This window comes from Pelobates fuscus, chromosome 8 (genome assembly GCF_036172605.1).
Source record: "Pelobates fuscus isolate aPelFus1 chromosome 8, aPelFus1.pri, whole genome shotgun sequence".
In the NCBI taxonomy this organism is placed as follows: Eukaryota; Metazoa; Chordata; class Amphibia; order Anura; family Pelobatidae; genus Pelobates; species Pelobates fuscus.
In genome coordinates this window covers 8,508,721-8,533,680 of record NC_086324.1, presented here as the reverse complement: position 1 = coordinate 8,533,680, position 24,960 = coordinate 8,508,721, and the positions used below count along the sequence as shown (strand labels likewise).

Below are 24,960 nucleotides of genomic sequence, written 5' to 3'. Positions count from 1 at the left end.
TAGTTACTTGTACTTGAACAAAAACTACAAAATTGAGGCAAAGGACTATAAGAGCATATATTTATTTTATGACTGCATTCTCTGTTTATGAACCAAAGCTCCCACTGTTTAATGGGATGTTGTACACATCTTAAATGCCTCGAAAAAAAAAAGAATAAAAAAAAAAGAAAATGTCCTATTAGAGGCGTTTTGCTTCAATGCTGGATCTACTGATGGACATTGTCTACTCATTGTTTAGAACTTGGTATAAATATAGTTTAAATGCTGAATACGAACATAGAAACAAACTGCTGAGTAATTCAGAGCATGATAAATCGTTCTATATCCTTCATTGTGTATACATTTTCCAAACACTCCCTTTTAATGGTGCAATGAGTCCATCCTTAGCGTTTCGGAGAGAAGTTGTTTGAATAAAGCCAGCGTTCACCCTGAGATATCTGTAACAGATTGTCATATGTTGACTATACTGAACGCTTTAATCAGGACACTGTCAAACTCCCTACCCCCATGTAGCTTCAAACATTGGCAGAACGTCAGTAAGTAAATTATTGTATCCTCTAAAAAGTCTGCATTGTTTTTTTAGGTAACATTCCTGTTTTATTTTGTTTCAGCATGCGATACGAGCCTTGGCATTGAGGGTATTGAGAGAGATTCTCCGGAACCAACCAGCTCGGTTTAAGAATTACGCAGAGCTGACGATCATGAAAACCCTGGAGGCACACAAGGATTCCCATAAAGAGGTAATTCTATCTAATGTAAAATAATCACTTTCACCATGAATATTTGTATTTGTTGGTCATGTTCGCACATGATAGGAGGCTCCACTATCCCTCTTCCCATACCGTTATTCCTGCTTTTAATTTTGTGTTTTATTGTAGATTTTCTTTTTTATGATTATTTACCTCGTGACAGCTTTACTTTTAGTACTTTGCAATACCTTTCTGCTAACTTCACTTTAAAGGTACACTCCAAGTGCACAGCTTCCTGAAGTGCTTTACGTGTGAACAATATATCCTCTTTCTTTCATTAGCAAATGGCACTTTATAAGTAAAGACAGACACACCTACCTGCTGTCCGACAGCTAGGACTCAACGCATCTCAATGAGAAGTCTCTGGTTATTCCACGGTGCCAAAAAGATTGTGAAGTGACCAATCATACTAAAAATCCCCACAGAACAAATAGAAGAATTACTTTGTGCATCACCTGCATATGTCAAGTGGACATTTTAAACGTTCCCCTCAGACATAGAAACTCAAGAAATCATGTTTCCACAAGTATCCCAGAGTTCCCAGCTTGAGATGTAAATGAGCACGGATCCATTGTATTTTGGCACTGACGAGAAAGTCTGGGCTGGGAAGGAAGGGATAGGGCTTGCAGTAGTTGCAGATAACTAGATCTGCAATTATTTCAAGCCAAGATTTCATGTACCCCAAATTAAAACATGCCGAATAAAATAAATGCAATTATATATTATCCTAAACAGTTCATTATTTAATTATTTTTATTAGTAGCTTGTTCCTTTAATAAATGTCACCAGCTTGTTTCTGCTGCAGGCAGCTCATCCTGCTTCTCTCTCCTTGTCCCCCATGGAGCAGGTTTGGCAGGGACAGCTTCTTGTTCCCATCCTGGCTCTGAACGTGCACAGACATGAGAGAGTTCAGTGAGTTGCAATCCGCCTGGCACGGCTGGCTGGGTGATTTATTTTATCCTTTGCGATACCTGCAAGGAATTCTAAACTCCAGCTTAACGATCCTTTAAAGGAAAACTGACATATTGTTATTATCCAGAATAAAAGTGTCATATTCATGTAGTTTATGTATTATTTTGTCATGCTTATGTATTAGTAAATACACGTTTTAAAGAATGTTCTGGTTTACCTTTGCCCATTTGTGGCCCCTATCTATACCCCCTCCTTGGTCAGAATCCCTACTTATTTGAACAAAGACAATTAGCAGTGAACAGCTGACATCAGCTCAGGGTGGGTTTCAGAGATCCTTGCTGATATTACCATCGTAATCCTTTATCGGAAGAGCTGCCTATCAGGTCAGAGAGGCCTTACACTTGTCCACTCCCACTGAGCTAGCGTGCGCCAGGTGATGTACTCTTTCCAAAATTATTCACACAGACACTAACACATAATTAGTAATCCAATATTTATTTTTAACCCCTTAAGGACCAAACTTCTGGAATAAAAGGGAATCATGACATGTCACACATGTCATGTGTCCTTAAGGGGTTAAATAATAATGTAAAAAATCCTTAATTTCAAAGGCCATGCAATTTATTTTTGGAGATAATGTCTGTAGATCACATGTGTGTGTTTGTTAAAAGCATGTAATATACACAGGTTGGCTGCCTGAGAGTGTTGGGTGGTATTGTGCGCAGCAGATCTTGACTACCTCTGTTCCATGGCAGGTGATAGGTTTACTGATTAACATCCCTAGAAACAATCAAGTGAAGCGTGAAATGAATGAATTTCTATTCCTCTGTGCAGTTATTTAATGGCTGTGTCTTGTATTAAGAGTATTGTTAACCTCTCGGAGGATGGAGAGGTTTAGGGTATACAGGAGCAGCGTTGTTTATTAGTTTGATTTTATATACAATGTAGTGGAATGATTTACTTTTCTCCTGCTTTCTTAAAATCTATATTAAGTTGACCACAGTTAATATTTGTCTAAATGTTCCACTGTACTTAATCATCCAGAACTAAATGCTGAAGAATTTATTACGGGGTAATAGCCTATGTGGCTGAGGAACATATACATAGAATAATATATGGCATGACAATAATATAAGATTAATAGATTACAAATTAAAGCTTGAGAGCCTTTCACATGTACGAGTTATTTTTCATTTATCCCGGGAGGTAAAGGAATTAATCGAGTTTTATATTGTTTAATGGCATGGATTGACTGAGTGTACACTGCGTCACAGATTAGAAATATAGTTTATAAAACTCATCAGTTTACTTCAGGTAATCAGGTCGATGATTTTATGTACCTTTTATTTTTCCCATGATACTTTTATAAATTGAAACCTGAATAGTGGAAATTGTCGGTGATAAATCGGCAGTACTTGATTATAGGAGGAACAGCTGACCTCACTATGGTCTATGCTCTGCCTCGTCTGATCTGGGGTTCTGTGGTCTCCAGGTCTATGACTTCCCATTATGTCACACAGGACTTGCGTTCTCTCCCTGAGATGCAGTTTTCATAGCTATAGCATAAGACACTGTTAGTCACACAATTCAGCTTTATATTCTACTCAGTGAGGGAAGAGGATACAGTCTCTGTCGTGTTAAATCACACGTAACATAAGTATTGGGACTTTATTTCACTCCCACTAAACCCGGCATCCAGTCTTTCCTTGCACCCCTTGTTCCAATTCTACCTGCAAGAGGTTTCAGACGGAGGTCACAGCGTTCACCCATTCCTAGGATCTCAGCTGCCGCACTAGACCTCCACACTCACACTGCAGGAGCGACATTACATTATATTTTTACAGAAAACTTGGCCAGTTTCACAAACTGTGTTCCAGGGGATGGCCATCAACTTGCCCTTTGGCAAGCCTGGCCACCTGGTGCTTCAGAATACAGCTTAATGGCACCCCCACACCATTTTCCTACAGTGCGACACCCTGGCTTGATAGAGGTGTGTAGTCCAATTGAAACTTTGTCTGACTTGTGTGCTGTGACACTAAGTTGCCATTGAAGAGATCTCTCAGAGTCAATGTGTTTCTTTTTCCACATTGATTACAGTTTACACAGCATGCTTTTGATTCCCGTGTAAATGGTGCTTGCTCTGTGTACCGTGCAATGCCTTATCATTGGATTCCTTCTCTATCACAAAGTTACAGTGAGAGGTAATGTCCCTGATAGAATTGTAAGCAGCAGAGAGCATATTATCACCTGCTTTATGATATGCTATGTACAGGTCCTGTGTTCATCTCTTTTCAAAGAATAAATTTACCCACTCAAACATCTATGTAGCTTAAGTTATATCCCTGATAAACAAGTTTGTACAGAGTCGAGCTGTATCATAGATAAACAGGGTTAGTTAATAGCTGTATCCTAGATATACAGGGTGAGTAAATAGCTGTATCCCAGATATACAGGGTTAGTAAATAGCTATATCCCAGACATACAGGGTTAGTAAATAGCTATATCCCAGACATACAGGGTTAGTAAATAGCTATATCCCAGATATACAGGGTTAGTAACTAGCTACGGTATATCCCAGATATACAGGGTTAGTAAATAGCTGTATCCCAGATATACAAGGTTAGTTAATAGCTGTATCCCAGATATACAGGGTTAGTAAATAGCTATATCCCAGATATACAGGGTTAGTAAATAGCTGTATCCCAGATATACAGGGTTAGTAAATAGCTATATCCCAGATATACAGGGTTAGTAAATAGCTATATCCCAGATATACAGGGTTAGTAAATAGCTATATCCCAGATATACAGGGTTAGTAAATAGCTATATCCCAGATATACAGGGTTAGTAAATAGCTATATCCCAGATATACAGGGTTAGTAAATAGCTATATCCCAGATATACAGGGTTAGTAACTAGCTATATCCCAGATATACAGGGTTAGTAAATAGCTGTATCCCAGATATACAGGGTTAGTAAATAGCTATATCCCAGATATACAGGGTTAGTAAATAGCTGTATCCCAGATATACAGGGTTAGTAAATAGCTATATCCCAGATATACAGGGTTAGTAAATAGCTGTATCCCAGATATACAGGGTTAGTAAAATAGCTGTATCCCAGATATACAGGGCTAGTAAAGCTCTATATCTCAGATATACAGGGTTAGTAAATAGCTATATCCCAGATATACAGGGTTAGTTAATAGCTGTATCCCAGATATACAGGGTTAGTTAATAGCTGTATCCCAGATATACAGGGTTAGTAAATAGCTGTATCCCAGATATACAGGGTTAGTAAATAGCTGTATCCCAGATATACAGGGTTAGTAAATAGCTGTATCCCAGATATACAGGGTTAGTAAATAGCTATATCCCAGATATACAGGGTTAGTAAATAGCTGTATCCCAGATATACAGGGTTAGTAAATAGCTGTATCCCAGATATACAGGGTTAGTAAATAGCTGTATCCCAGATATACAGGGTTAGTAAATAGCTGTATCCCAGATATACAGGGTTAGTAAATAGCTGTATCCCAGATATACAGGGTTAGTAAATAGCTATATCCCAGATATACAGGGTTAGTAAATAGCTATATCCCAGATATACAGGGTTAGTAAATAGCTATATCCCAGATATACAGGGTTAGTAAATAGCTATATCCCAGATATACAGGGTTAGTAAATAGCTATATCCCAGATATACAGGGTTAGTTAATAGCTGTATCCCAGATATACAGGGTTAGTAAAGAGCTGTATCCCAGATATACAGGGTTAGTAAATGGCTGTATCCCAGATATACAGGGTTAGTAAATAGCTATATCCCAGATATACAGGGTTAGTAAATAGCTGTATCCCAGATATACATGGTTAGTTAATAGCTGTATCCCAGATATACAGGGTTAGTTAATAGCTGTATCACAGATATACAGGGTTAGTAAATAGCTGTATCCCAGATATACAGGGTTAGTAAATAGCTGTATCCCAGATATACAGGGTTAGTAAATAGCTGTATCCCAGATATACATGGTTAGTTAATAGCTGTATCCCAGATATACAGGGTTAGTAATGAGCTATATCCCAGATATACAGGGTTAGTAAATAGCTGTATCCCAGATATACAGGGTTAGTAAAGAGCTATATCCTAGATATACATGGTTAGTAAATAGCTGTATCCCAGATATACAGGGTTAGTAAATAGCTGTATCCCAGATATACAGGGTTAGTAAATAGCTATATCCCAGATATACAGGGTTAGTAAATAGCTGTATCCCAGATATACAGGGTTAGTAAATAGCTATATCCCAGATATACAGGGTTAGTAAATAGCTATATCCCAGATATACAGGGTTAGTAAATAGCTATATCCCAGATATACAGGGTTAGTAAATAGCTATATCCCAGATATACAGGGTTAGTAAATAGCTGTATCCCAGATATACAGGGTTAATTAATAGCTGTATCCCAGATATACAGGGTTAGTAAATAGCTATATCCCAGATATACAGGGTTAGTAAATAGCTATATCCCAGATATACAAGGTTAGTTAATAGCTGTATCCCAGATATACAGGGTTAGTAAATAGCTATATCCCAGATATACAGGGTTAGTAAATAGCTGTATCCCAGATATACATGGTTAGTTAATAGCTGTATCCCAGATATACAGGGTTAGTTAATAGCTGTATCACAGATATACAGGGTTAGTAAATAGCTGTATCCCAGATATACAGGGTTAGTAATGAGCTATATCCCAGATATACAGGGTTAGTAAATAGCTGTATCCCAGATATACAGGGTTAGTAAAGAGCTATATCCCAGATATACATGGTTAGTAAATAGCTGTATCCCAGATATACAGGGTTAGTAAATAGCTGTATGCCAGATATACAGGGTTAGTAAATAGCTGTATCCCAGGTATACAGGGTTAGTAAATAGCTGTATCCCAGGTATACAGGGTTAGTAAATAGCTGTATCCCAGATATACAGGGTTAGTTAATAGCTGTATCCCAGATGTACAGGGTTAGTTAATAGCTGTATCCCAGATATACAGGGTTAGTAAAGAGTTATATCCCAGATGTACAGGGTTAGTAAATAGCTGTATCCCAGATGTACAGGGTTAGTAAATAGCCGTATCCCAGATATAGTAAAGAGTCGAGCTGTATCTCAGATATACAGGGTTAGTAAATAGCTGTATCCCAGATATACAGGGTTAGTAAAGAGCTATATCCCAGATATGCAGGGTTAGTAAAGAGTCTAGCTGTATCCCAGATATACAGGGTTAGTAAAGAGTCGAGCTGTATCGCAGATATACAGGATTAGTAAAGAGTCGAGCTGTATCCCAGATATACAGGATTAGTAAAGAGTCGAGCTGTATCCCAGATATACAGGATTAGTAAAGAGTCGAGCTGTATCCCAGATATACAGGGTTAGTAAATAGCTGTATCCCATATATACAGGGTTAGTAAAGAGTCGAGCTGTATCCCAGATATACAGGGTTAGTAAAGAGTCTAGCTGTATCCCAGATATACAGGGTTAGTAAAGAGTCTAGCTGTATCCCAGATATACAGGGTTAGTAAAGAGTCGAGCTGTATCCCAGATATACAGGATTATTAAAGAGTCGAGCTGTATCCCAGATATACAGGATTAGTAAAGAGTCGAGCTGTATCCCAGATATACAGGGTTAGTAAATAGCTGTATCCCATATATACAGGGTTAGTAAAGAGTCGAGCTGTATTCCAGATATACAGGGTTAGTAAAGAGCTATATCCCAGATATACAGGGTTAGTAAAGAGTCTAGCTGTATCCCAGATATACAGGGTTAGTAAAGAGTCTAGCTGTATCCCAGATATACAGGGTTAGTAAAGAGTCGAGCTGTATTCCAGATATACAGGGTTAGTAAAGAGTCTAGCTGTATCCCAGATATACAGGGTTAGTAAAGAGTCGAGCTGTATTCCAGATATACAGGGTTAGTAAAGAGCTATATCCCAGATATACAGGGTTAGTAAAGAGTCTAGCTGTATCCCAGATATACAGGGTTAGTAAAGAGTCTAGCTGTATCCCAGATATACAGGGTTAGTAAAGAGTCGAGCTGTATTCCAGATATACAGGGTTAGTAAAGAGCTATATCGTAGATATACAGGGTTAGTAAATAGCTGTATCCCAGATATACAGTGTTAGTAAATAAGTTATAGGTGATTCAGTGTTTTATTTTTTTTATGCTCTATCCAGAGAAGTGACCGTTTCCCTTTAAAATATATATATTTTTTTTCTTTCTGCCGTAGTTGTGTGTATATTTAGATGTTAAAATGTGTTTTCCCTTTTGAAGTCCCATAAGTAGATCACTAACTTGCATGTACTGACACTGTCATACCTTTTATTTCTGTGTATTCTCTTATCTTTTTAATACACCCCTTTTAAGTTTTGGGTTTTATTTCTCTATATTATTTTTTATAGCTGTGCAATGTATTCAGTCCTCGTGTAACATACCAGGGAGCTGCTACAATCCTTCTTGTAACTAATGTGTTTTAATATTGTGCTCTTTTGTAAGTTTAACATTTAAAGCTTTATGTACCAAGCCATTAAAAGCAAGGAAAATCTGTGAAATTGCTGTAAATGTGTTACAGCGCAGTAATTTACTGTAACTCTGCTTTAAAAGTGGAGTTTGCCATTTTATGGGATGTTTACATTGCACGACAGCTTGCTCTGAGATGGAGTGTTTTATATAAATAGAGCCATTATATAAAATTTTTATACATTCTAATCTAGCGAGATATATGGCAGGCTCACTAGCTGGAAGTGCCAAATAGTCTTAAAGCTTCAATCTAAATAAATAACAGGGATGAAATAGAACAGACAGAATTATTCCTGTGGCATGAAAGGTCTGTTTTGTGACTTCTGACTATATGACCAAGTGCAATGTCATGTAATAACCTCTGACCAGGGAGGGGGTGATGTTAATGCACTTTTTTAGTTATAGCAATGCAACACAATAACTATTATTATTATTATTTATATAGCGCCATCAGATTCCGTAGCCACAACATACATGCAGCAGTCTCAGATTTTACAGATTTATGTTTGTCATTTTGCTTTCCTATTGTATATTGACCTAGTCATATGATTTAACTGAATGCTGCAGGACGCAATGCAAGTTTTACACCTACTGCTGTTATACATATATATATATATATGTATTTTTACAACATAAAGCTGTGTTTGTTGCAGGTTGTAAGGGCTGCGGAGGAAGCTGCGTCCACCCTAGCCAGTTCCATCCATCCTGAACAGTGTATTAAAGTTCTGTGCCCCATCATCCAAACTGCCGATTACCCCATCAACCTTGCTGCTATAAAAATGCAAACAAAGGTTATCGAGAGGATTTCAAAGGAGTCTCTGCACCAGATCCTGCCAGACATAATCCCAGGATTATTACAGGTGATTGGCCTTTTAATGGTGTTTTACGATTATTCCCTGTGTGCATGCACTTGTGATCTTTCAAATAGATGTTGAATATCTACATTTTTAGTTGTTCATTGTTACAGCATTCTCATCATTCCTGTTCCTCTTTTTGCAGCCCAAATTATTTTATTTACCTATACAATTTTGATTAAAATGTAAATTAAAATGGATTCATTATAAATGATTAGCAAGAAATGCAAATTAAGGGTATTAAGGCGTTCCCTGAAGAAGCCTCCGTAATTCTTCCAATTTGTTCTTATTGTCTACCCCATAGTGATGTCCTCTTGATCTACAGGAATCTGAGTCTTTAATATTGTTGGTCTTAAAATACGTCATGTATGGGATTTGGGGATGATTGACTAGAAAATTCTCTACTAAAATACTCAAGTTGGAGAATTATTTGTGTTACATTTTTTATATTTTTTGCTACAATTTTTCCCACTGTCATAATATTCACTAAAGTGAGAATTCTGAGTGAATTTCACATTTAAGGCGAAAGTAGCCAAACAGGAAGTAGAGCTGACTGCGAGAATGTTTCTGGTCTGACTACTTTGGTCTTAGATTTGAAATTCACTTTGAATTATCACTTTAGCGAATAATCCTGTGAGTGTTTTTAGTAACTAAACTATCTCTTTATTAATAGAAGGTTTTTATTGAGTCTAATAGACCATGGGGTAGGGGGGCCTTTGTATGGTAAAGGAACACTATAGGATCAGAAATACAAACCTGCAGGTGGCAACTGGCGATAGATAGTCACTGCTGGAAACAGGGACAGACTCGGGAAAATATTTGGCCCAGGCATTTTTCAATCACAGCGGTTCCCTGAGAAGGGGGCGGGGCCAGATAGGGTGTGTTTTGTCATCACTGATGACAAGCACGCCCCCTCTCAAAGTGAGCATGTTGGTTTAATGCGCAGAGCCCCGCTGAAGAGCTCTAGCATGGGAAAAGGGGCCTGTATGTGTTCTGCGCAGCACAAGCAAATGTAATAACATGCTTGCGCTGTGTTTGCTTTTAACTTGTCTCTGGTGTCTCCATAAGTGTCTCCACAGAGGACAAAAGGGCCTGCTTGTGGGATTGCGTGTGTGTAGAGTGAGCTCATTGTGGTGTGGTTTGGAGCCTGCTTGTGGGATTGCGTGTGTGTAGAGTGAGCTCATTGTGGTGTGGTTTGGAGCCTGCTTGTGGGATTGCGTGTGTGTAGAGTGAGCTGATTGTGGTGTGGTTTGGAGCCTGCTTGTGGGATTGCGTGTGTAGAGTGAGCTCATTGTGGTGTGGTTTGGAGCCTGCTTGTGGGATTGCGTGTGTGTAGAGTGAGCTGATTGTGGTGTGGTGTGGTGTGGTTTGGAGCCTGCTTGTGGGATTGCGTGTGTGTAGAGTGAGCTGATTGTTGTGTGGTTTGGAGCCTGCTTGTGGGATTGCGTGTGTGTAGAGTGAGCTCATTGTGGTGTGGTTTGGAGCCTGCTTGTGGGATTGCGTGTGTGTAGAGTGAGCTCATTGTGGTGTGGTTTGGAGCCTGCTTGTGGGATTGCGTGTGTATAGAGTGAGCTCATTATGGTGTGGTTTGGAGCCTGCTTGTGGGATTGCGTGTGTGTAGAGTGAGCTCATTGTGGTGTGGTTTGGAGCCTGCTTGTGGGATTGCGTGTGTGTAGAGTGAGCTCATTGTGGTGTGGTTTGGAGCCTGCTTGTGGGATTGCGTGTGTGTAGAGTGAGCTCATTGTGGTGTGGTTTGGAGCCTGCTTGTGGGATTGCGTGTGTGTAGAGTGAGCTCATTATGGTGTGGTTTGGAGCCTGCTTGTGGGATTGCGTGTGTGTAGAGTGAGCTCATTGTGGTGTGGTTTGGAGCCTGCTTGTGGGATTGCGTTTGTGTAGAGTGAGCTGATTGTGGTGTGCTTTGGAGCCTGCTTGTGGGATTGCGGGATTGTGTAAATAGGTTGATTTCATTCGTGTTTGTGGTGTAATATGTGTGGCTCGGGCTGTAGGGAGTGTGTGTGTATAGGGGATGTAGCGAGTGTGTGTGTGTGTGTGTGTGTGTGTGTGTATAGATGAACACAGTGTGTGTAGGAGTTGTAGAGAATGTGTGTTTAGAGAATGTTTGCTTGTGTTTGCTTACAAGGAATGTAGTGTGTGCATAGGGGATCCAGAGCTTGTATGTCAGGAATGTAGTGTGTGTGTGTGTGTGTGTGTGTGTGTAGGGGATCTAGTGTGTATAGGAGATTGTATGTGTGCTGTATATGTATGTGTTCTGTATGTGTCTGAGAGTACTGTGTGTGTGTTTGTGAGTGTGCTGTGTGTGAATATGTTTAATTATGTATTTTTTACATTTATTTAAAAAAAAAAAGTTCTATCCCCCTCTCCCTTCTTACCTTTAGTCTGGGGAAGGGGGGAACGTGCTGCCATGGAGGGGGGGACCATGCTGCCATCCCTGGTGGTTTTAGTGGTAAGAGTGATCTCTAGCCTGCAGGGCTATAATAAGTGAAATAAGTATTTAACCCCCTCGACTTAGTACTTGGTGGTAAAACCCTTGTTGGCAATCACAGGTCAGACGTTTCTTGTAGTTGGCCACAAGGTTTGCAAACATCTCAGGAGGGATTTTGTCCCACTCCTCTTTGCAGATTCTCTCCAAGTCATTAAGGTTTTGAGGCTGAAGTTTGGCAACTCGAACCTTCTGCTCCCTCTACAGATTTGTTGTGGGATTAAGGTCTGGAGACTGGATAGGCCACTCCAGGCCCTCATGTGCTTCTTCTTGAGCCACTCCTTTGTTGCCTTGGATATGTGTTTTGGGGTCTTTGTCATGCTAGAATACCCATTCACGACCCATTTTCAATGCCCTGGCTGAGGGAAGGAGGTTCTCACTCAAGATTTGACGGTTCATGGCCCCGTCCATTGTCCCTTTGATGCAGTGCAGTTGTCCTGTGCAGCAAAACACACCCAAGCATAATGTTTCCACCTCCATGTTTGACGGTGGGGATGGTGTTCTTGGGGTCATAGGCAGCATTCTTCCTCCTCCAAACACGGCGAGTTGAGTTGATGCCAAAGAGCTCGATTTTGGTCTCATCTGACCACAACACTTTCACCCAGTTCTCCTCTGAATCATTCAGATGTTTATTGGCAAACTTCAGACAGGCCTGTAAATGTGCTTTCTTGACCTTGCGGGCACTGTAGGATTTCAGTCCTTCACGGCATAGTGTGTTACCAATTGTTTTCTTGGTGACAATGGTCCCAGCTGCCTTGAGATCATTAACAAGATCCTCCCGTGTAGTTCTGGGCTGATTCCTCACCCTTCTCATGATCATTGAAACTCCACGAGGTTAGATCTTGCATGGAGCACCAGACCAAGGGAGACGGACGTTATTTTGTGTTTTCTTCCATTTGCGAATAATCGCACCGTCTTGTCTTGTAGTCTTGAAGCCCATTCCAGCCTTGTGTAGGTGTACAATCTCGTCCCTGACATCCTTGGACAGCTCTTTGGTCTTGGCCAGGGTGGAGAGTTTGAAATCTGATGGATTGCTTCTGTGAACATGTGTCTTTTATACAGGTAACGAGCTGAGATTAGGAGTGCTCCTAATTTCAGCTCGTTACCTGTATAGAAGACACCTGGAAGCCAGAAATCTTGCTGATTGATAGGGAATCAAATACTTATTTCACTCATTGATATGCAAATCAATGTATAACTTTTTAAGACGTGCATTTTTCTGGATTTTTTGGTTGTTGTTATTCTGTCTCTCACTGTTAAAATACACCTACCATTAAAATTAAAGACTGATCATTTCTTTGTCAGTGGGCAAACGTTCAAAATCAGCAGGGCATCAAATACTATTTCCCCTCACTGAGTAGTCACTGCTGAAGACTATGTTGGCTGCGCGCAATATATATAGTCACTGCTGAAGACTATGTTGGCAGCGGGTTATATACGTAGTCACTGCTGAAAATTACAGTGGCTCCTGGCAATATATATTCACTGCTATAGACTACGGTGGTAGCAGGTGATATATAGCCGCTGCTGAAGACTATAGTGGCAGCGGGTGATATAATCACTGCTGAAGACTACGGTGGCAGCGGGCGAGATATAGTCACTGCTGAAGACTACGGTGGCAGCGGGCGAGATATAGTCACTGCTGAAGACTACGGTGGCAGCGGGCGAGATATAGTCACTGCTGAAGACTACGGTGGCAGCGGGCGAGATATAGTCATCTACATTCTTTCTCTGTCTACAGCTACAAACCCTACAAGCAATTTGAGACAAGGTATATTTTGACAGGATTACTAGTCTTCATGGTTGAATTCAGTCACCGTGCCGTACTACGCAGTAGATGCATTCTGATGCAGAAGATTAGCTTAAAAATAACAAAAAGGCTAGTTTTGCTGCTTTTGTCTGTAAAAATGATATTGAGCTTTTCAGGTGAGCATTTCTTTCACCATTCACATATCATGGCCTAGGTCAGTTACAGTGGACCAGTGACATTTGGTGTGGCAACAGGGAGGCCATGAATCTTGGAGACTTTAGTAAATATTGAGCATGATCTGACTTAATATCACTTGTCAGCACTAAGGTGATATCCACAAACATCAAACACATTAGTTGAGCAGAATCAAGCAAAGGGGAAAAACCCCACTTAGGTTAAGAGGGGAGAACGTGCACTCACTTTGTGATCAGTTACTTGATTTCTGTAGAACATTCGTCACTCAGGCTCAAAAATATTTGTGAAGAACATAATCGCCAAAACGATATACCGTATTTATCGGCGTATAACACGCACTTTTTCCCCCTGAAAATAGGGGGGAAATCGTGGGTGCGTGTTATACGCCGATATCCCATAATTACTTACCTGTCCTGAAGCGTGGGCCGGCTTCACAGCGCGCACCGCGGTACAGGAACTTTAATTTCAGGTTCCTGTTTCCGGCGGGACTGAAAGGAAGTGTGCACAATAGTGTGCACACTTCCTTTCAGTCCCGCCGGAAACCGGAACCTTAAATTAAAGTTCCTGTACCGCGGTGCGCGCTGTGAAGCCGGCCCACGCTTCAGGACAGGTAAGTAATTATGGGAGGGGAGGAAAGTACACTATGGGAGGGGAGGGGAGGGGGAGGAAAGTACACTATGGGAGGGGAGGGGGAAGTACACTATGGGAGGGAAGGGGAGGGGGAAGTACACTATGGGAGGGGAGGGGAGGGGAGGGGGAGGAAAGTACACTATGGGAGGGGAGGGGAGGAAAGTACACTATGGGAGGGGAGGGGGAGGAAAGTACACTATGGGAGGGGAGGGGGAGGAAAGTACACTATGGGAGGGGAGGGGGGGGAAAGTACACTATGGGAGGGGAGGGGGAGGAAAGTACACTATGGGAGGGGAGGGGGAGGAAAGTACACTATGGGAGGGGAGGGGGGAAGAATACTATGGGAGGGGAGGGGGGAGAATACTATGGAAAGGGGGGGACACTATGGGATGAGGGGGGGAATACTATGGGAGAGGGGGAAATTTCCTGGAATTTCTTTCTAAAAATGAGGTGCGTGTTATACGCCGATAAATACTGTACTTTTCTTGCTAATGTTAAGCTAATCTCTGTTACCGGTATGTAAAGAACGTTGGCTGTAAAATCTCAATGTCTTACCTCGAAGGATCAGCATTAGATCTTCTATAGAACACACAGGTACTCTGCAGTTAGTGTGATATAGAGAAACTATTTTAATAGAAGCCTTCCTTTTGTTTTACTGATATATCTGTTCAGCATGTTTTATAGCTAAACCTTCAGAAAGACATTGAGGAAAAAAAGGAACACATCTTATAGATAATAGATTTCCAGCATAGTGCATGGTGAGAGTGTTGGAGTTAAAGGGACACTCCACACCATTACCGACCCAGCTTGTATAAATGTACCACATCTAGAATGAATTTAAACCTAAACAAAGAGTCTCTTTCTGCACCAAATGTCCTCTCACAGCACAGGACTTTATTTTCTCTTCTCTCATCTGATATCCTTCTGATAAAACCTGCTGTTTCTGGAAATATTTTAGAAAATGAAGCGGGGGAATTGTTCACCAGTTTCCTGTACTTTGAAGCTTGTAATGTGGTCAGGACACTTGGCAGAACTCGTCCGTTAACCCAATAAAAGTGGTCAGACCTGTTTGACCATGAAAACCCGCAGGTGACCCAGTGGCCTGGAACTATATTTGTACATTGTTAACATACATATAGGAATCTGGACGTTGATAAATTGGAGAACGCTTTACTTCGACGTTTGAGAATGAACCCAAATGTACTTACTTTTTGTGGCGGATGTCGATAACCATAAGAAGTACCGTTATCTGCCAGAGTTTCTTTATAAATTGTGTACATTTTGCCATATCACAAACAAACCTGAAGCTTTACATTTACCCGTACCGTTAGCTGGAACTCAAAATGGTGGATTGTCAGGAATTCATATAGAATTTCATATTTTATGGCAAAATAGACCAACTGGACACACGGAGTTGAAGAATTTTTCCACTTCCCCAATTTTGATCCAGAATTTGAAATTTATTTTGGATCCTCAATAATTCACAGTTTACCTTGTAGACGACTATTTCACACATTTAACTCTCTTCTTCGCCCTATTGTTCCTCCTCCACCTACTAACTTGACCGCCTCAGACTTTGCAACTCACTTCACTGACAAGATCTCTACAATCAGGGAAGAGATCTCTCATCTTTCTTCTTCCCCTTACAATACTTCCCCTTTCCTCACTGGCTCTGCTGTTCTATGTTAATTCGCACACACCACAGTGGAAGAGGTTTCTGCTCTGCTCCAGTCCTCCCGCCCCACCACCTGCTCCCTAGATCCAATTCCCTTGCATCTCATCCGTACTCTGTCTTCTTCTCTTTCTCCACCCCTCACTAAAATTCTCAATCTCTCTCTCTCCATCGCCCTTTAAACATGCAACTGTAACCCCAATTCTAAAGAAGCTCAACCTTGACCCTAACTCCCCATCCAGCTAGTGTCCTTTTGCATCCAAGATCCTTGAAAGAGTTGTATATGCAAGATTGACAGACTTCCTTGAGTCTAACTCTCTGCTAGACCTGCTTCAGTCTTGTTTCCACGCTAAGCACTCTGTGGAAACGGCACTGACCAAAGTATCCAATGATCTACTCACTGCAAAATCTCATAGTCACTACTCTATGCTAATTCTCCTTGACCTGTCTTCGGCTTTTTACACTGTTGATCATCAACAGCTTCTTCTCATCCGCAATATCGGTCTACAAGATATTGCTCTCTCCTGCTGCTCCTCCTACCTCTCCCAACGCTCTTTCAGTGTTTCTTCCTATGGCTCTGCTTCTTCTCCCCAACTCCTCTATGTTGGTGTCCCCAAAGGTTTAGTCCTTGGTCCCCTACTGTTCTCTATCTATACTGCCTCCCTTGGTAAACTCGTTAGCTCCTTTGGCTTCCAATATCATTTCTATGTGGATGACACGCAAATCTACCTGTCCTCTCTTGATCTCTCCCTGTCCCTCTTGACTAGTGTCTCTGACTGCCTCTCTGCTATTTCTAACTGGATGGCTGCCCACTTCCTTAAACTCAACTTGACCAAAACTGAAATTCTAGTCTTTCCTCCCTCAAGTGTTGCTACTCCTGTGTCTGTCTCCCTCCAAGTCAACGGTGCTTCCTTCTGCTCCACCACGCAGGCTCACTGCGTAGGTGTTCTCTTTGACTCCGACATCTCTTTCACGCCTTATGTTCAGTCTATCGCCAAATCCTAACGTTTCCATCTCAAGAACATTGCGCGCATCCTACCCTACTTACTGCCATATGCGACTACGGTGCTGGTCCATTCCACTGTCCTTTCTCACCTTGACTACTGTAATCCGCTTATCAGTGGTCTTACGTGCTCCCAACTTGCGCCGTTACAGTCCATAATGAATGCGGGAGCGAGTCTCTTTTTCCTGTCCGCCCACACCTTCCACGCCTCACCCTTCTATCAGTCCCTACATTGACTTCCTGTAAGATATTGGGCTCCATTTAAAATTCTGGTTCTTGCTTTCAAATCTCTACATAATGCTGCTCCCACCTATCTATCCTCACTAATACACAAGTATGTCCCGTCTAGGCCCTTACGATCTGCTGAAGAACAGAAAAAGTGGCACAATGGGGCATGCACATGGGGTGAACAATTGGTATCTCTGTCTTGCTAAACATATGGTGGTTCATTTCCCATGATTCTTAGCTAGCTTCTAGGGAAATGCATGGACCACTGTTGGCTGTGTCTGCTCCAGGTCGTGGGGGCTTTCTCCAGGCTGTCTGAGTTATTCGAAGTGCAATATTTCAGCATCTCTACGCTTTTCATTTAATGCACAGAGCCTCAAACTCTGATTAAGAAGTGGCTTGTTTCTCTTTCAGTTTAGAAGAATATTAGCTGATTGAGCATTACATCTCCTTAAAACTGGAATTAAAATGGAACAGGAGTTGGGAATAGGTTACACTGTTTTACAATTGACACCTAGATTATGAATTCTAGATGGACGTATTATCATAAAGAAAATCATTTTGGATACATCTTTAACAAATTTCTTGTGAACACAAAACTGCCTTGTGGAAAGGGCTAAATATCCAGAGATGTTTAAGTGAAGACTGAAAGGGGTCTCTTGAATGGGGGGTATGCCAACAAGTGCTTGCACAATAGCGGGGAACTTCAGAAGGGCTCTCTAATGGGTAGCAATAGTGGTCATTTTTTATTTACAAAACTGCTGGGGTATAAAAGTTCAATATATTATAGTATCCCATGTCTTGCAATATTTTACATTGGGTGAAATATTGTAGAAGAAGGGATATTATTTTTGTCACATACAGAAGGCATTAGAAAAAAAAGTTCGAAATAGACATATACCTTAGTGAAGGCATGTCATGGGACTGCACGTCTCTTTTATACTGTATGTGTTACAGGTCGAAAAACAGTCTGCTGTAAAGAACCATGCTTCAGTGTTGCTGGATAGAGAGTGCATACAAAATAATACATGTGGTCTTTCCATTTACAGGTACACAGCTGTAATATGTTGTTTCAACAATGCATTTACATTTTCTTTTAGGGGTATGACAACACAGAGAGCAGTGTGCGTAAGGCCAGCGTGTTCTGTCTGGTAGCGATTTATTCTGTGATTGGAGAAGAATTAAAACCTTATCTTGCACAGCTTACAGGAAGCAAGGTATGACTCTTATTACATTTACACTTTCCTGTCTATATTATCCCACAGCAGCTCTCCGGGGTCAGTTTATGTAGCTATGGGCCTAGCCCTAGGTGAAAGGCTTAACAGAACACTGTACCGTCCAAATTAAAAATAAATTACTATCATTTAGACAATGATAGACAAAAGCTGTTCTAGGCTATCACTGTAGAAACCCATGCAATGTTCCTGTTGATTGTTCCACATTTACATCATTGCTCTAGATTTTCTCTTTATACAAAACAGAGAGAGAGAGAGAGCGAGAGCAATGTTGTAAATGTGGAACAATCAACAGGAACATTCCATTGGTTTCTATAGTGATTGCGACTATATACGCACACAATCTTTCTGTGCAAAACACAGTTACCCATCTTTGCCAATGATGAACACCATTCACTGGCTGAGAGAATCAACTGACCCCTATCAGCCAACGAATGCAATTTTGTGCAGAGGAATATGCACAGAATATCCAGCACAGAATGAGGCTGCCGGAGAGGCAGGGTTATGCCTCCGACAACAAAGGGGTTCAACTCTGTATGTGCAGACACCTTGACCGCTTCAAATCACTGAAATGGTCGTAGTGCTTGGGGTAACCCTTTAACCCTGGCCAAGCTTATTAGAAAGTATGACGTGAAGATGTGCTATAACTGACCAGTTATCTTGTGTTAGTCATTACACAGTCATTGCGATACACATTGACATTTTAATCTAAATCTGACTCGATTCATTGAAACCTCCTGATATTCTTATATCCCTATCTAGGTCATGGTAGTTGGTGTTCAAAGCACAAAACATAAATACAAGTACATTATTATTATTAAAAGGGGATTGTAATATGTGGGTGATATGTGTTTACTATTGTCTAATAAATGTAGAAACTGATCATTCAGATGGACTGACACATTCCTTCGTTTTGCAAGTTTCTCAGTTTGCCAAATGTTGTTCCTTTTTGCTGTTACCTAAGCGATTGTTTGATGACCCTAAACGATCTCCGTCTTCTCTTTCAGATGAAACTGCTGAATTTGTACATAAAAAGAGCTCAGACAACCAACAGCAACAGCAGCTCTTCTTCAGATGTTTCCACACACAGTTAGTGGACGTGGTCAATGCTTGGTCACTTTACAGAATGGCTGCCAGAGGGCACACCCACGATTTAGGCTGATTTCAGCGGTGGACCATTAAATGTCTTTTACACTAATAGAAAAAAACTTCTACACTGGAGACATCAACAAGGATTTCCAGGCCTGAATGGGTTTAATTAGTCAAGAAATCGGTGTTTGTCCAATCTGCGAGCTGGGATTTGCTGAATAAAGAGAACAAAAAAGCGCTTACGCAGACTGAGTCGTGAGATTTCGACGCCATCAGCAGTGCCTCCGTCATACCTCTCTCTGCAACATCACATGTTTTTTATTTTTTAACCTTTCTGAAAGCTGTGAAGCCCTGCCAAAAGTATTGATCGGATGTTTGTTCCAGATCTGTTTTGGAGGAGATCACATATTAGTTTTATTTGCTATGAAACATTTACTGTGAGTGAAGTAAGTGCATTCTGCAAGATGTAAGATGTAACGCTAATCAACCCAACCATTAGACACACGCAGTGCATGTCATGGTAATATTGGGGGGCTAAATCCCCAGGGAAATGTATTCATAATAAAACTCTTTATGGTTTGAGGGGCTTTTATTCTTAAAATGCACAATCATTCAATTTCTCCCAAGTGCTTTGTCATTTTATTTCTTTAGCAAGCCGCCATCACCTCCTATTGTTATAGTGATGATGTCATTGCTGAAAAGGAAAATGTGTCATGTATTCAGTAGGTGAATTCCCTTTTATTTAAAGGAGCGGTAAGAATGACTAAGGTTGCCATTAAATGCACGGACATCCAATCTGTTGCGCAAGTCTTATCCCATTATGTCTGAAAAGTGCGCCTTCATTCTCAATCAAGACTGCAAGACTTGACTCCATGAGCTTTGTTCAACACAAGCGGCGTTTGGCCACTCAAAGCACTTAGCCTAATGCTGGCCAAGGCATAAAATGTGACTGCCCATGGACTTCTTAAATTCTCCTCTCGCTGGCCATGCAGTTCGACGAGAAATCTATCCATAGCCAGGGAGAGCGGCGTGAAATGTACGTTTTTTTTTCCTCGATTTATTTATGCATTATTTAAACACAATGTATATAGACCGCATCACTCGTAGAACTGAAGCTTTCAAAATGTAGAAACTTTTAGGGCTCTAAGAGGGGGTTCCACTCTGTCTGGCAGCTCAGGAACTGGTGACATGTTTCTCTAGAGAAGGGTTGACCTACCCGAAGCTCTCACCTGAAGTAGGTGTGGTGCATTTCCCTAATCCTGGCAGGGCAGAGGGTTGTGGGGGTTGCAGTTGCTCAGCAGATGGAGAAGGGCAAAGGTTGTTTTCTCTTCTCATTGAACATAGATAAAAAGATGTCTGTTGGCATAACACGGGTTATTGCTGCACTCCAGATTCATGAGGTTTGCAGCAATGGTCTTTGGATTAGAATGGGTTAAATAAAGTGTGGTGGTATTTTCGAAAATCCATTATTAAACTGTTTCCAAACTGCTGTTTCATTAAGTCTTTGAGCTGCTTGGCTCCGCACAGCATTATCTCACGACCTTGTGTGACACCAATACAAATATAGATTGAATTATACACTATCTGTCAATTCCTGCAACAGTATCAAAAACAGCAATTGTCCAAAACATATCTTCTGTAACAAATTTGTTCCCCAAGACGATTGCGTAAGGGTTAATGCCTAGAACCAAAAAAACACTTACATACCCAACCAAAGAGAGACCTTTTTTTATTTTAATGGACTGCTTTTTATTGACACTGTCAAGCAGAGGCTTAATTGTCCCAGTAGCAGCATTTGGTCTGATTGTCATAGAGAGGCTGTGAGTAGTGTGATTGTCATACACAGACTGCGATTAGTGTGATTTGCACACTGTATGTACGTTGTTTGATTGGCCCACTGTATGTGCGTTGTTTGGCACATTGCGACTGTAAGTAGTGTGAGCACACTGTGTGCGTAGTTTGATTGGCACATTGCGGCTGTGAGTAGTGTGACTAGCACACTGTGTGCGTTTGGCACATTGCGGCTGTGAGTAGTGTGATTGGCACACTGCATGTATAGTTTGGCACATTGTGGCTGTGAGTAGTGTGATTGGCACACTGTATGCATAGTTTGGCACATTGTGGCTGTGAGTAGTGGGATTGGCACACTGTATGTATAGTTTGGCACATTGCGGCTGTGAGTAGTGGGATTGGCACACTGTATGTATAGTTTGGCACATTGCGGCTGTGAGTAGTGGGATTGGCACACTGTATGTATAGTTTTGCACATTGCGGCTGTGAGTAGTGTGATTGGCGCACTGTATGTATAGTTTGGCACATTGCGGCTGTGAGTAGTGTGATTGGCACACTGTATATATAGTTTGGCACATTGCGGCTGTGAGTAGTGGGATTGGCACACTGTATGTATAGTTTGGCACATTGTGGCTGTGAGTAGTGGGATTGGCACACTGTATGTATAGTTTGGCACATTGCGGCTGTGAGTAGTGGGATTCGCACACTGTATGTATAGTTTGGCACATTGTGGCTGTGAGTAGTGTGATTGGCACACTGTATGTATAGTTTGGCACATTGCGGCTGTGAGTAGTGGGATTGGCACACTGTATGTATAGTTTGGCACATTGTGGCTGTGAGTAGTGGGATTGGCACACTGTATGTATAGTTTGGCACATTGCGGCTGTGAGTAGTGTGATTGGCACACTGTATGTATAGTTTGGCACATTGCAGCTGTGAGTAGTGGGATTCGCACACTGTGTGCGTAGTTTGATTGGCACATTGCGGCTGTGAGTAGTGGGATTCGCACACTGTATATATAGTTTGGCACATTGCGGCTGTGAGTAGTGGGATTGGCACACTGTATATATAGTTTGGCACATTGTGGCTGTGAGTAGTGTGATTGGCACACTGTATATATAGTTTGGCACATTGTGGCTGTGAGTAGTGTGATTGGCACACTGTATGTATAGTTTGGTACATTGTGGCTGTGAGTAGTGGGATTCGCACACTGGATGTGGGTAGTTATGGCTGTAAGTTTTGTGATTGACACACTTGCTGCTGTGAGGAGTCATTTGCAGTATTTTAGGTGACCAGCAGACCCCAGTTCCAGAGGGGAGGTTTATCCATTCAAACACTGTATTTATCTAAGTGAAATATCTCCGTAACAGAAGCAGGAATCAGTAAAGTGAACCCCCTCCTCTAGTTTGAAGTACTGTAGTTCTTAGGTTTTGCATAACTATAAAGGCATGAATCTAACTTACAGCCTCCTGCTGTGCCTGGGTTACCAATAACTCAGAGGAACCTTCTATATTGCGACTATCGGCCTATTGAGTGTCTCCCTTCGTATCCCAGCATCATATTATTAATGGACTTTGGTAATATTTAAAAGGATTATGTTGGATGGACTGTGGTTGTAAAAGTTACGTCGGGGAGGGCTTACTACGCGTTTTACGGTGATGAATTGCTGGATCTTTGGGGTTAATGTGCATGTAATATTTTTTTTCCGCCATGTTACCTTTCTTTGTATTTAAATCTTGTGTTCAATCCACCTCTCTGTGTATCACGGCAGTTGTACAGAATCTTTTGTTGCATTAACATGTATGTGATAGAATTTGCTAAAAAAGGAAAAAAGAGAAAATGAGACAAAAAAAAAATCCTGAGTTTGCTTTCAAATAAATTCAGTTTCTGTTTAATTGTGTTCTTTTCATTTAAATGTTGGCCAAATCGGAAATACAATCCAGCTGCTTCAATCCTCATTGTTTAGAATTAGGTGTAAAGGTTACTGCTGGGTCCTTTAAGGGATTCACACGGCCTCAAGCTCCAGAATAAGGTTGAAATATCCTGGCACTGCTCAGCCCACTCTGTGCTACTGTCATCTCTAACATGGAGGGCAAATGCCCAATTTAGGGGGCAGTCTTCCCCTTAGTGGTTATTTATGTCCACTTTTGCAGCCTTTTTGTCCTTTCCTTCTATCATAGATTGAGTTATAAAAAATACTCCCTGGCGGGCGGAGCCTAGCACCCTGAGTGAACGGATGTGCCGAGATCAAGCTCCCGCAACAAACCACAACTTGGAGTGTGAAAACACCCAAAAACGACGTGCCCGCACCTCGGAGGGCTACATTAATGCTGGGGAAACCCGGGTGTACTCATAGACACCAAAACCAGCCTTCTACCCACCCGGGAACCCGAAATCGCATGTTGAGGCCTGCTGAAGATCGAGCTGAGGTGAGACGGCCGCTCACCTCGCTCATTAACTGTCACGGAAATACCTCGACCCTCCCCCCTCCTGGGACCGGTGGGGGATATCCCGGTACCCGCTGGAAGTCCGGAGTAACTTGCCTTTACTTAGACCGGACCCCAAGCGCTACACACGCATCAGCGGCATCGCCACACGAGGCGCACATAAGATGGCAGTGGCACACTCTTCACTTAAGCCAACCCAGCTCTCAAGTCACAGGACCTGCTATAACGGAGCAGCTGATATTGAGCAGCGATTGGACAGACTATTCAGAGACTTTTGGGAGAGACTTCAAAGTCGCATGCAGTCAGCACAGCTACAGCAGCCAGTCCCCCTGGAAAAGGGTAAGAAGGGCCACGGGCAGCAGGGGGCGAGGGGGTCACCCTCGGGCAAAGCACTAGACCACCCACTGCTTACTCGCCCTAGCCCACCCAGGCTGAAGGCTAAGAGGGTCCTGACCCAGCAGCATTGCCCACACCGGCGGCGGCCCATACCCCGCAAACGGCAGCCCACCATCAGGCCTCCCGCTGCTCCCATGCGAGGAGGAAACTCATGCTCGGAAAGCAGAAGAGTTTGTGGCCACGAGTTGCAGGCCTATAAATCAGCCTGGGGCTGGAGGGTCACCTACACCCACAACCATGCGGCAACCTACCCCCACGATCCACCAAAGGGATACAGATGCCTCCCGCCAGAAGGAATCGGATGAGAGAGACAACTTCTAATTACCGCTCCCATGTCCCGAACACTCTCTCCACCGTGTTCCTGCGCATGACAGCCTAATAAGATGCCGCATACTGCCATGATTGCTGAACTTGGGATCCAATATATTTTTCTTCCTGCCTCAGTACCCGGACACTAGTGTCTTATAATCTTTAGGATAGCTAGTTAAAAGTTGCTAAGTGTTATAACCTGTAAGATTTACCTTTGAACAGCATACAGCCTGTACTATTATTGCCTACATTGGTAGGAATGTAAACCTTATGTGACATATTGCAGTTTTAAAATGTGCAGCTCAAGTTCATGATCACAGGCTACCACTATAAAAGGATGCTCTTATACATTACATTGCTAATCATTTTTGTCGCCTCTCCTCGCACTGTCTAGTGCCACTGCGGTGAGGCTTATCGCTGGCCCTGCACCCAGGGATGCATTAATGGCGATCTAACTAGCATGGCTATTTACAATATAATAGCTGTACCTAGTAATAATATACTCAACATAACCTGTTCCCTAGTACTGAGCTCATGAGAGCAAAACGCACAAGGTATAAGAAAGGATACAAATTTTGTTTGTTATAAATAGCTACTAGCATCCCCCTGTTTACCTCTAGAACATAAGCAG

The 24,960-nt window shown here is 41.8% G+C and overlaps 1 protein-coding gene across 20 annotated transcripts in view; it reads left to right on the top strand.

The window, feature by feature from the left end:
• CLASP1 (cytoplasmic linker associated protein 1) overlaps positions 1-23,072 on the top strand; it is a 159,028-nt gene extending 135,956 nt beyond the window's left edge. For all 20 annotated transcript variants that reach the window (XM_063429222.1, XM_063429218.1, XM_063429224.1 and 17 more), the window contains 4 exons: positions 612-740; positions 8,887-9,093; positions 18,163-18,279; positions 19,305-23,072. In XM_063429222.1, the coding sequence (XP_063285292.1) occupies positions 612-740; positions 8,887-9,093; positions 18,163-18,279; positions 19,305-19,391 (540 nt within the window). In that variant the 3' untranslated portion in view covers positions 19,392-23,072. The remainder of the gene's footprint in view (positions 1-611; positions 741-8,886; positions 9,094-18,162; positions 18,280-19,304) is intronic.
• The last annotated feature ends 1,888 nt before the right edge of the window (positions 23,073-24,960 follow it).